Source organism: Pristis pectinata, chromosome 9, assembly GCF_009764475.1.
Source record: "Pristis pectinata isolate sPriPec2 chromosome 9, sPriPec2.1.pri, whole genome shotgun sequence".
In the NCBI taxonomy this organism is placed as follows: Eukaryota; Metazoa; Chordata; class Chondrichthyes; order Rhinopristiformes; family Pristidae; genus Pristis; species Pristis pectinata.
In genome coordinates, this window is record NC_067413.1 from 44,590,080 (window position 1) to 44,602,242 (window position 12,163).

A 12,163-nucleotide genomic window follows, 5' to 3' on the forward strand; every position below is an offset into this window, starting at 1 on the left:
ACCTTAAAGCCATGCCCTCTTGTCTTGGGCATTGGTGCCCTGGGAAGGAGGCGCTGACTGTCTACTCTATCTATTCCTCTCAATATTTTATATACCTCTATCATGACTCCTCTCATCCTCCTCCTTTCCAGTGAATAAAGCCCTAGCCAACCCTAAGCATCTCCTCATATTCCATATGCTCTAATCCAGGCAGCATCCTGGTAAATCTCCTCTGCACCCTCTCCAATGCCTCCACATCCTTCCTATAATGCGGCGACCAGAACTTAACACAGTACTCTAAGTGTGGACTAACTAGAGTTTTGTAAAGCTGCATCATCACTTCACGGCTCCTAAACTCAATCCCCGATTTATGAAAGCTAACATCCCATAGGGCTTCTTAACTGCTCTTTCCACCTGTGAGGCAACTTTCAGTGAACTGTGAATATGAACCCCCAGATCCCTCTGCTCCTCTACACTACCAAGTTCCTTGCCATTTACCTTGTACTCTGCCCTGGAGTTTTGTCCTTCCAAAGTGTACCACCTCACACTTCTCCGGATTGAACTCCATCTGCCACTTGTCAGCCTAGCTCGGCATCCTATCAATATCCCTCTGTAAGCTCTGACAGCCCTCCACACTATCCACAACACCGCAATCTTAGTGTCGTCCGCAAACTTACTAACCCAGCCTTCCACCCACTCATCTAAGTCGTTAATAAATATCACAAAAAGTAGAGGTCCCAGAACCGATCCCTGCGGGACACCACTAGTCACTGCCCTCCAATCCAAGGGCACTCCTTCCACCACAACCCTCTGCTTTCTACAGGCAAGCCAATTCCTAATCCACACAGCCAAGCTTCCCTGGATCCCTTGGCCTCTGACCTTCTGAAGAAGCCTACCATGAGGAACCTTATCAAACGCCTTACTAAGATCCATATAGACCACATTCACCGCACTACCCTTATCAATCTTCCTCGTCACCTCCTCAAAGAACTCTATCAGGCTTGTGAGGCAAGATCTTCCCTTCACAAAGCGATGGCTGGCTGTCCCTGATCAGTCCATGATTTCTCTTGGTGTTCATAGATCCTATCCCTAAATAGGAAGGATCTATAGTCCTCAGCAAAACTGGGGTATAGATTTAAAAACAACTGGTAGAAGGGTTATAGAGGAGATCAGGAAAAACCTTTTACACAGTGGGGAGTAGGGTGTCTGGAACTCACCCCTTGGAGGGAGAGAGGTATTCTTTCTATACAGTACGTAGGCATGCACTTGAAGGACTGTAAACTGTAGGGCTCCAGAACCTGGTGCTGGAGGATAGGATTAGGCTGGGTAGTTCTTATTTTGACTGGTGCAAACACAAAGGGCAGAAGGGCTCCCGTAATATAAATGTTGATTCTGTCTTGGAGCTCGATGTTGTGAAACCTCATTTAATTCTCCAAATATTTCTCCTAACACCCACTTTTTATACTTTCTTCCCAATGTCTATGTGTGGAACCAAAGCCTACAATAGTAAATCACCCAATTAAATAAGTCCAAAATTTGAAACATTACTTTTGTTTCTCTCTACATAGATACTGAGTATTCCTGCATTTTCTGTCTTCACTTCCTCCAATATCTGCAGTTTATTGTTATTCAATTACCCAAAGAGTGCATTCAGGTAAACAAAAGGGACACTGGGTTATATTCTGTCTTTCACTGGATGCATATTTGATTTAAAAAGGTAAGACAGATATTTCCAATAGCATCCATGAAGTATAGTTTCTTCTGCTGTGGTATAACCATGGGAGCTGACTTGTCCACTCACTATATGGTGCTCTGGACTGTCCAAAAGTCACGGAAGGTGTTATATAAGTGCAAGTCTTAATCAAATTCAATCTCATGCATGGACTTCCCAAATGGAGCCACAAAACAATGGCAGACCCGATTGTGCCTGTCCTGTCCAGCAACATAGATTTACCACTCAACTCAGAGGCCCGACGATCTGGGAGAGGCCAGAAAAACAATAAAAACTCTAGCCAATTTAAAACATGAAAAATTCACTACTGTTACAGATTAGGTTACTATTGGTGAAGGTCCCTTTAAGACATAGCACAGTAGAGTGTGTGTGTGTGTGTGTGTGTGTGTGTGTGTGTGTGTGTGTGTGTGTGTGTGTGTGTGTGTGTGTGTGTGCGCGTGCGTGCGTGCGTGTGTGTGTGTGGGGCATGATTACGACAACAACAGGAGATAAGGACGTGATGACGTTTTTGGAGGCGGCCAGCCAGAGAGAGAGAGGGAGAGAGACAACCTGCCTGCTGGTCCTCTGTTTCGATGGATGAAAAACAATGACTGTGTCCTGTCACTACAATCCACATATGGATTTTTGGAATAATCCAGTGGGGTCCACTTTGTCGTTAACCTGTAGAAGGAAACAGGTATTTGTGTGGACGGCCACATCTCAAATGCCTTTTGGGGTGGCAGATACTTCGGAAGAAAAGGAATGGAGATCATCAGTGATTGAGGTGTCGTATGAGTTCCATCATGGAACATTTGGATTTTGTAATTTCTCTCTATCTTCTCTCTGCATTTCCTCTTCAGTCAAACGCTGGTTTTGCAGAAGCCTTTGCTCACGTTTCACCTTATGGTTTGCTGAACTGAACTTTGAGAACTATTCCTGGACTTGGAGTTTGGGAATTTGCCACACACACACTTCGAGTTTAGTTTTTGGGGTTAATGTTTAAAATCTAACATTTTTACTTCTAGCATTCTAACATTTTTACTTTTATTTTTCTTATTATCATTAGTTATTAATAAAATAGTTTTTAAACACTTATACATGACTCGCTGTGTTTCTTTTGTTGCTGGTATGTGACACTACATCCTCCAGAAAAGGAATGAAATGCAAACAAAGATTTGCAGAGATTCCCCTGCTGAGGAAGTTCCTCTGAGGTAGTCACTGCCCTCCAAAAGCAGATGCTTTATACAATGGAAATGCAGCAACACTTCCCAGCTTGTAGAGTCTTTAGGGCTGGAAATTTCCTTAAACTGTAGTACCCTCACCAGAAGTACAGGTCATGTCCCATTTTCTACATTTACAACTCTGGAATGGCTGTAGCTCAAGGGAAGTCCCTAATTTTTGTCATTCTGGAAATAAGCCTTATCTTTCCAGATTAGGCTTATTTCCAGAATTACAAAAGTTTAAATGGAACTCTCTTTTAGCTAGGTGACTGCACGTGAAATTACTGGATCATCAAAACCATTTTGTGAGGAATTTTGAAGAACTATATATTGAAAGCTGCATCAATAGAGTGCTGATTAGCAAAAAAAGGTTTGCAAATATTGTTTCTTAAGCAGCATAATTGCAAAGAAACAATGATTTAAATGATCAATTTTGAGATGGTCTTCTGCTGCCCTTAAATTACTGTGGAGATTTGGAACAGGAGATTTGAAAAGAGGTGAGTCTTTGCTTGTGCTTGGGAGTTTCACCTTGCAGGAATCTAAAAGAGGCACAATTGCAAGTTGTTAATAATTGATTGGCTCATTGGCTAATTAACAGCAGTCCATTGTGGGCCAAAGGGCCTGTATTGTTCTATGAATAAAAAGAAGCAAAGGACAAAATAGAGCAGCCATGGTTGAAGTGGCCAGTGGTTAGATTGGGGAGCTGAGGTTTCAGCTCAAGAGGTGAAGGCTAAGGAGCTGGTGCCTTGGAGCAAGAGAATTGAAAAGAAGTGAGTCTCCTTGTTTGCTTGCGAATTTTACTTGCAGGAATTTAAGAAGTAAGTCAGCTATAATTGTTAATTAATAGGTAATTAGCTAATTATCAGCAGCTAATAAAAAGTTGGTCAAGTAGCACAGCCATTTTGAGAGGGGTTGCTGTCTAGTTAGAGTGCTGTTTATGTATGGGCTTTGGTGAATAGCAGACTTCAGTGAGGAGGGCAAGCAATGGTAAGGTGAGGGTAGGTTCTTGTTATTTTTTTTGTCTTTTTTTCCCTCAAAGCTTTTTTTAGTCATGGTAGGTGAGCTCAGACCTGTGTCATGCTCATCCTGTGCAATGTGGGAACTCAGGGAAGCTGCCAGTGTCCCTAATGACTGTATGCAGGAGCTGTGTCCAGCTCCAGCTGTAGCTCCTGACAAGATTGCATGATGGTACTGGAGCTGTGCATGGATTCACTGTGGAGCATCTGTGATGCTGAGAATGTTGTGGATAGCATGTTTGGTGAGTTGGTCACTGCAGTTTAAAGGCCTAGGGAATGGGTGACCAACAGGTAGAGCAGTAGCAGAAAAGAAGTGTGGGAGTCCCCTGTGGTCATCTCCTCCAAAACAAGTATACTGCATTGGATACTCTTAGGGGAGATGGCTCATCAGGGAAAGCAGCACTAGCCAGGATTATTGCACTGTGAGTGGCTCTGTTGCACAGGAGGGCAGGAAGAAGTGGCAGAGCTATAATGGTAGGGGATTCCATGGTAAGGGGAATAGACAGGAGCTTCTGTGGCTGCAAACAGGACTCCCAGTTGGTGTGTTGCCTCCCAGGTTCAAGGGTCAGGGATGTCTGAACAGCTGCAGGGCCTTCTGGAAGGGGGGAGGGTGAACCACCAGTTGTGGTGCATGTAGGTACCAATGATATAGGAAAAAAGTGGGATGAGTTGCTACAAAATGAATTTAGGGAGCTAGGAGATAGATTTAAAAAGTAAGACCTCAAAGGTAATATTCTCAGGATTACTATCCGTGCCATGTGAGTCAGAGTAGGAGTAGCAGCATAGTTAGGATGAATATGTGGCTTGAGCAGTGGTGCAGGAGGAAGGGTTTTAGATTACTGGGCATTGGAACCAGTTCTGGGGGAGGTGGGACACTACAAACTGACAGTCTACACCTGGGCAGGACTGGGATCAATGTCCTAGGGGGATTGTTTGCTAGTGCTGTTGGGGAGAGTTAAACTAATATGGCAGTGGGATGGGAATCCATGCAGAAAGATAAAGGGAAGCAAAAAATTAGAAAGAGAGTGGAGTACAGAAAAATTAAATGCAAAGGACACAAAGGTTACTAGATTCTAAAAGGCCAATGAGTATAAGGGCACTTTATCTGAATGCCTGAAGTATTCAAAACAAGGTCAGTGAACTTGTGGCACAAATCAGTACAAAGGGGTATGATTTAATGGCCATTACAAAAACATTGTTGCAGGGTGGAGATGATTTGGAATTACATATCCAAGGATATTGTGTAATATGGAAGGTGGAGTAGTGCTCTTAATTAGAATGAGATTAGGATGATACTAGATCTAGGGAGCAGAATACTGAGTCCATCTGGATAGAAATTGGGAATAGTAAAGGGGGGAATCACTGGTGGGAGTTGTCTATAGGTGACTGAATAATAACATTACAGTGGCACAGGAAATCAAGAAATATTTATTGCATAGCAGTGCAGTTGTCATAGGGAACTTTAACTTTGACATAGATTGGGCAGATCAAGTTGGTCAAGGCAGTCTTGAGGAGGACTTCATAGTGATAGCTTTCTTGAACAGCACGTTGGTGAACCTACAAGGGAAAATGCTCTCTTAGATCTGGTCCTGTGCAATGAGATGGGTAAAATTAATGATCTTGTAGTTGGGGATTCTCTTGGAAAGAGTGATCATAGTATGATTGAATTCCTCATACAAATGGAGGGTGTAAGAGTTCAATCTCAAACCAGTGTATTATGCCTAACCAAGGGAGACTGCAATGGAATGAGGCAGGAGTTGGCCAGTGTAGACTGGAAACACAGGCTATATGGTGGGACAGTTGAGGAACAGTGGAAGACTTTCGAAGATTTTTCATGGTGCTCAACAGAAGTATATACCAGTTAAAAGCAAGGACAGTAAGGGTGAGGAGAGCCAGTCTTGGATAACTAAAAAAATAAAAGAATGGCTCAAGCTAAAAGCTCATGCATACAAAGTTGCCAAGAGTAGTGGGAAAGTGGAAGATTAAGAAGACTTTAAAAAGCAATAAAGAACCACTAAGCAAGCAATAGGGAGAAGGAAGATAGATTATGAAAGGAAACTAGCACAAAATATAAAAACATTAGTTTTTATAATTGTATAAAGTGGAAAAGGGTGGATAAAGTGAATGTGGGTCCCTTGGAAGATGAGAAGGGGGGATTAATATTGGGTAATGTGGAAATGGCTGAGGCCTTGAAGGATTATTTTGTTTTGGTCTTCATGTTAGATGTGTCCTCCATGCCAAAGAGATACTATGGATGTAATGGGAGGTGAGGACCTTGATACAATTGCTGTCACTAACTAGTTAGTGATGAGCTAACTAGTGGTCTGAAAGGTAGACAAGTCCCCTGGTCCTGATGGGATCCATCCCAGGGTACTGAAAGAAATGCCTGAAGGTGTAGTAGAGGCATTTGTGATAATTTACTTAAATTCTCTGGACTCTTGCTGTCTTTCAATCTGCTAGGACTTGCCCAATGTCATGCCACTGTTTTTAAAAAAGGATGTAGGCAAAAGACAGGTAACTATAAGCCAGTTAGCTTAACATCTGTAGTCTGGGAAAATGCTTGAAGCTATCATCAAGGAAGAAATAGCAAGACATCTGGATAGAAGTGGATCCATCAGGCAGGCAGTGTGGATTCAGGAAGGGCAGGTCCTATTTGACAAACTTACTGGAGTTCTTTGAGGATATAATGAGCACAGTGGATAGAGGGGAACAGGTGGATGTTATATTCTTGGCTTTCCAGCAGGCATTTGATAAGGTACTGCATAAGGATGCATGGAGTTGAGGATAATAGCATGGATTGAGGATTGGTTAACCAATAGAAGGCAGAAAGTTGAGATAAATGGGTGTTTCTCTGGCTGGCAATCAGTGGTGAGCAGGGTGCTGCAGGGGTTGGTGCTGGGCCCACAACTGTTGGTGATATACATTAACAATTAGGAAGAGGGGACTGAGTAGTATATCTAAGTTCGTTGATGACACTAAATTGAGTGGAAAAGCAAATTCTGCAAAGATATAGACAGGTTAAGTGAGTGGCAAGGGTCTGGCAGATTGAGTACAATGTTGGTAAATGTGAGGTCATCCACTTTGGAAGGAAAAATAGATCAGATTATTATTTAAATGGTGAAAGTTTGCAGCATGCTGTTGTGCAGAGTGACTTGGAAGTTCTTGTGCGTGAATTGCAAAAGGTTGGGTTGGTTTGCAGGTGCAACAGGCTATCAAGAAGGCAAATGGAATGTTGGCCTTCATTGCTAGAGGATTGAATTTGAGAGCAGGGAGGTTATGCTGCAACTGTACAGGGTACTGGTGAGGCTGCACCTGGAGTACTGTGTGCAGTTCTGGTCTCCTTACTTGAGGAAAGATGTACTGGCTTTGGAGGTGGTGCAGAGGAGGTTCACAAGGTTGATTCTGGCGGTGAGGGGGTTAGCCTATGAGGAGAGACTGAGTTGCCTGGGACTATACTCACTAGAATTCAGAAGAATGAGAAGGAATCTTATGTAAACATAAAATTATGAAAGGGATAGATAGAGGCAGGAGGTTCCACTGGTAGGTAAGACTAGAACTAGGGGACACAGCCTCCTAGATTTGGGGGAATAGATTTAGGACAGATGAGGAGAAACTGCTTTTCCCAGAGGGTAGTGCATCTGTGGAATTCTTTGACCAGGGAAGCAGTTGAGGCTACCTCATTAAATATATTTAAGACAAAGTTACCAAAGTTCAGGAGTCCACTTCACTAACAAAGATGCACAGGTTTTTAAAGTTCTCCATATTGAAATTTTGTGGACAAATGTTCTAAAACTATTTTTATGTTCTGACTCCTCTGGTATCTGGTTATATAATGACCTCGGGTGGGTGAATTTTGTAGACCACAGAAGTCTCTCTTCCAATTTTGGCAATACACCTGTTTATTTGCCAAAGATAAATGGCTTTCAAAAGTGAAGGTTGGATAGTAATGCAAATGCATGCAAGTTTCAAAAAAAAAGCTACACATGGTTAATTCACTCTGCATATCAAAATTCAGGGGGCTAAAGTTGTGCTCTTCAGCCAAATAACACTTGTAAAATTAACTACACATTTGAACCACAAAATGCCAAATATAGGATGAATTTCTTAATTTTTAAAATTAAGACCAGATAAAAGGTTTTCTGAACTTTATTTGTATAAAAAGCCAAATGCATATTCCAACATAACAAAATGAATTCTTACATCTGTAAGTGGTATTTGACAGCGAACTTGCAACATTAACACTTCTAAGAAAAATTGAATTAGGTTACTTATCAGCATTCTATGAACAAACTTGGTGTGAAAAACCAGACTTTAACACAACAAGCCACCCAGCAATAGGTGAAATGTTATTCTAAATTTAATGGGTGGCTGTCTGTTTCCAGAACCACCAGCAGTTAAAGTCTTACTGTAAACAGTCTTACTCCAAATTCTAAATTAATATTCATTTACTCAAGTATGTAATGGACAGTGGCAACTGCAGTCTTTTATTTAGAGTTTAATGTAATTCACAGGCTACCCACATTGTAGCAGGAATGCAAGATAAGTATCTTTACCAGAGAGAATAGAATGAAAGCTCTGAACAGATCAATTTGTTGAAAGTGCTTGAATGGGGATTATAGAAGCATGATTGTCAACCAGTTTTTGGTCTTTATCCAGTATTCCTACAACCATTTGAGAAATATGAAAAAATTGATTCAACAAGTGGTACTGAAACCTAATCCAGAGGCACATTAAATTAAAAGGATAACTTTCTCTTGAATATTCAATGGAGCTTTTTTTGACTGAGTCCTAACAAATTTACATAATTTGTAAAGTAAAACTGGGTTTTATACTCCAACACTTGGTGTGACAAAGAAACAGAAGGAAGGTTCCACACAATTGACCAGGAACATGCATGTATAAATAAGCCACATTGTACCTTCAGTTCCTCCTTATAAGCAATCCCTTTTTGATGACTGCAATATCTATATATTTGAGTGCAGTTAGCAAATTGATGTTGGCTCTGCATTACAGGGTTGTTGAAAAAGGTACAATTTATCCTCAAGGTGTCCTTTCTTTCCCACTTCCTTATGTTTCTTCTCTAATCTGATCTCTGGAAAATTCTGACCTGTTTCACCATCACAAGAAATACCCTGCTGTCTCACCCAAGGCCATGAGTGGCAGCTAACTATTGGATAAAGAGAATCCCACACCAACCTGATCCTGGTTTTACTTCACATTAATATGCATTGCTGGGTCAATAGTTACCAAATCAGATCAAGAATCCTGGTCAGTTCTCCCTCTTAGTTTAAGAACTAAGATCAGCTGCAGTATTTCTACTGCAGATAGCAGTACGAGATGGTAACTTGGGGGAAGGGAATGAAGGCTGCTTTTTTTCTGGTCCCCATATCAATAAACTAAAGTTGTTCAAAACCAATGTATTAGTAGCTTCACACTAAGTTTGGGATAAAGCACGATTAACCATTGCAAACAGATAAAAATCAAGTTTTGCATTAAGCTGGAGATGCTATTGCAGAATTCAGTAGCTTGTGGTTTATTTGAACTGTTGCAAATTTAAAAAAAAAACTAGATGTTGAGAGTAAATTAGATTGGAGGTTTTTTTTTTAAAATGAGAAATACGTTCTAACATCTTTTGAAGGAAGTGCTTTTTATTTGTAGCTGCTAACTGGTACAGCTGGTTCTATCTCCACCATACAGATGCAGTTTACAGCCCTGCAGATAACTAATTTTGTCTGGACTGCAATACTTGGTACAGAGGCTTCTTAAAAAAAATGTACTGCACCGACTTTGGGTTCTTTTCTTGCAAGGCACAGTTTGGACTACAAATAATGCTGCACCTTAGACATCTGAGTTAAGGAGGATGTGTTGATGCTTCTGCAGAAATAAGGTGGGTACTTGGGTGTAGTTTTGAGGATCCTTTTGCTTTCCTACAGTAATTTTATACCTTAATTGCCCATATGAAGAGGCAACAAAGCCCAGGGAATCATCATGGCTGGATTTTAAAGTGTTCTTAAACCAGTTTTTATTTGAAAAGAACGGTTGAAGATCCATCTTGATGTGAATCTTAAATATCAACAACTTACCCTGGTCTACTCCTAGCTACTGCACCACTAACAGTGCAGTTCCTATTATAGCTATCACAGAGACACCAAATAGCTGGTGCTGTAGCAATAGTTTGTTATATCTGAGCTCCTCATTTGTAGATATCACACATCTATCATAGTATAATTAGATTTTAGGTATGTAATTATCAAACATGAAACTACAAAATAATCAGTTTACTTTTCATTTGTTCACATTGTTCCTATGACATTACAGATACTGCAGCCATGCTGCTGGTAGTAAAATGAATAATGTGAAGATCGCCACTTGAGGGGACTTTTTGTTTTAAACCAAAAAACCAACGTGCATGTTTAAAAAAGGTGTCTTGGGTTCAGATGGTAAAGTGACAATACTTATATTTAAAAGGAACTCCAATGAGGTAAAGGTTGATCTTGCCTTGCATAATAATGACATCTGTGCAATTTTAAAACCAGTTATTTTCTAAATATAAAAAGTGCCCAACATGATAAGGTATAATATCCCTCATTAGATGATCCAATTTTTAATTGGGGAAGTGGAACAGGAAGATTGATATAACCACGTACAATGAAAATCTACTCATAATGTGAACTCTTAAATGTGTGACAATTTCAGGGTGTATTTAAAACTACTGTGGAAATTCTTATCCATCTAATTATTTTGTGGGACAAAGCCCTCATCTAAATCATCATTATACTGTAGAGCCCTGCTAATATTTTGTTGTTAACCACATGCGCCTTTGTACCTGAGCCTTGGATACTATGGTCAGAGGATCAAGCTCTAGGGAATTCTTGATTATCTGCCAATTTGTATTAACAACCATGAGTCTTCCCATAATGGCAGATAACAGATTCCACTGAAACTATCTGCATCTAAAGAACAAAATGCAATTTACATGATCATTCAAAGTTCTTCTAGCCCAGAAGGTCTCTGTAAAAGTACAGATCAACCTAGGAAGGCAAACACATCACTTGTGTTTTACTTCCAACATTTTTCACTGATGTTCAAATGTAACATACACAATCATTTTGAAATCCTAAAGGGAATTCATAAACTATACATTAATCTGTTTTCTTTTCTACCATGCTTTTTTCTTCCAGTTCTTCATCTTTGAGCTCTTCTGAATTTTCTTTCACTCCATCATTTTGATTTTCTTTGCCATTTTCCTCCTTTTCTCCATCACTGGCTTCTGCGTCTCCCTGGTCAATGGCTTCATTCTGAAGTAGTTCTCCTTCTTCAGGTTCATATTCCCCATCTGCCGTCCAGATTCCGTAACACATGATGCTGATAACTCCCAGAGGTAGACCGAAGAGAAAGCAGCCCAGGAGAGGAGAGGCCTTAAAAACAGACTAATAAGCATAAAAGGACACAGTCAGTTTTTTATTTTTCCATGTGAAGGAGATAGGAAAACATGGCAAAGAATGCTGTTATCTAGCACATTTTCTTAAAGTTATCAACTGGATGAGAGATCAGACAACCAGTTTTATCATACCAAGACTGTCCTACCAAATTCAGAGTAATATTTGTCATGACAATGACTGAGGTCTGTTTGTAGTGTTCTGGGAGTCTCTCTGAATCTTAAGACTTCCATTTTAGGCTTCTCATTTTGGGGAAGTTAAATTTCAAATGCATTTTGACAGCAGCATTGATAGCGGCAAGGTTTTGTTAACATTTAGAATAACCAATAAAATTATCCAGTGCCTCGGTAAGCTCTCTTAGAGAAACAATTGAAAAGATTTAATAACATGAACAAGTAAACATTATATATAATTGCATGGGTAAAATGCTCTATTTCTACAAAAATATTTCTAACAGCAAAATACTGTTAGCGGCAGAGATAATGGGAGCAAGTATATAACCTTGCACTTGTATTATGTCTTTTTCTTGGGGGGGGGGGGGAGGAGGAAGTGGATTTGGTATTACCTGCCAAATAAAACTTTTATTATAATTGGAGTAATGGAAGAGAACTTTCAAAAATGTATCCCCTCATAATGTGGGTGACTCTGGCAACGTCAGATTTATTGCTCAGCTACAGTTGTGTTAAGATGGTTAGAGAGGATGTTCCCCTGAGCAACTACACATCCTTGTGCTGATGGTGCTCCTGCAATGGTGGGAGGTTGAGAAAGCACTGCAAATGGTTGAGCCTGGAAACATCA

At 40.4% G+C, this 12,163-nt stretch overlaps 1 protein-coding gene across 1 annotated transcript in view; it reads right to left on the reverse strand.

Moving 5' to 3' along the window:
• Nucleotides 1–8,057: 8,057 nt before the first annotated feature.
• LOC127574051 (protein disulfide-isomerase TMX3-like) overlaps nucleotides 8,058–12,163 on the reverse strand; it is a 93,725-nt gene continuing 89,619 nt past the window's right edge. The window contains 1 exon segment of the mRNA XM_052022654.1: nucleotides 8,058–11,356. Within this exon segment, the coding sequence (XP_051878614.1) occupies nucleotides 11,069–11,356 (288 nt within the window). The 3' untranslated portion in view covers nucleotides 8,058–11,068.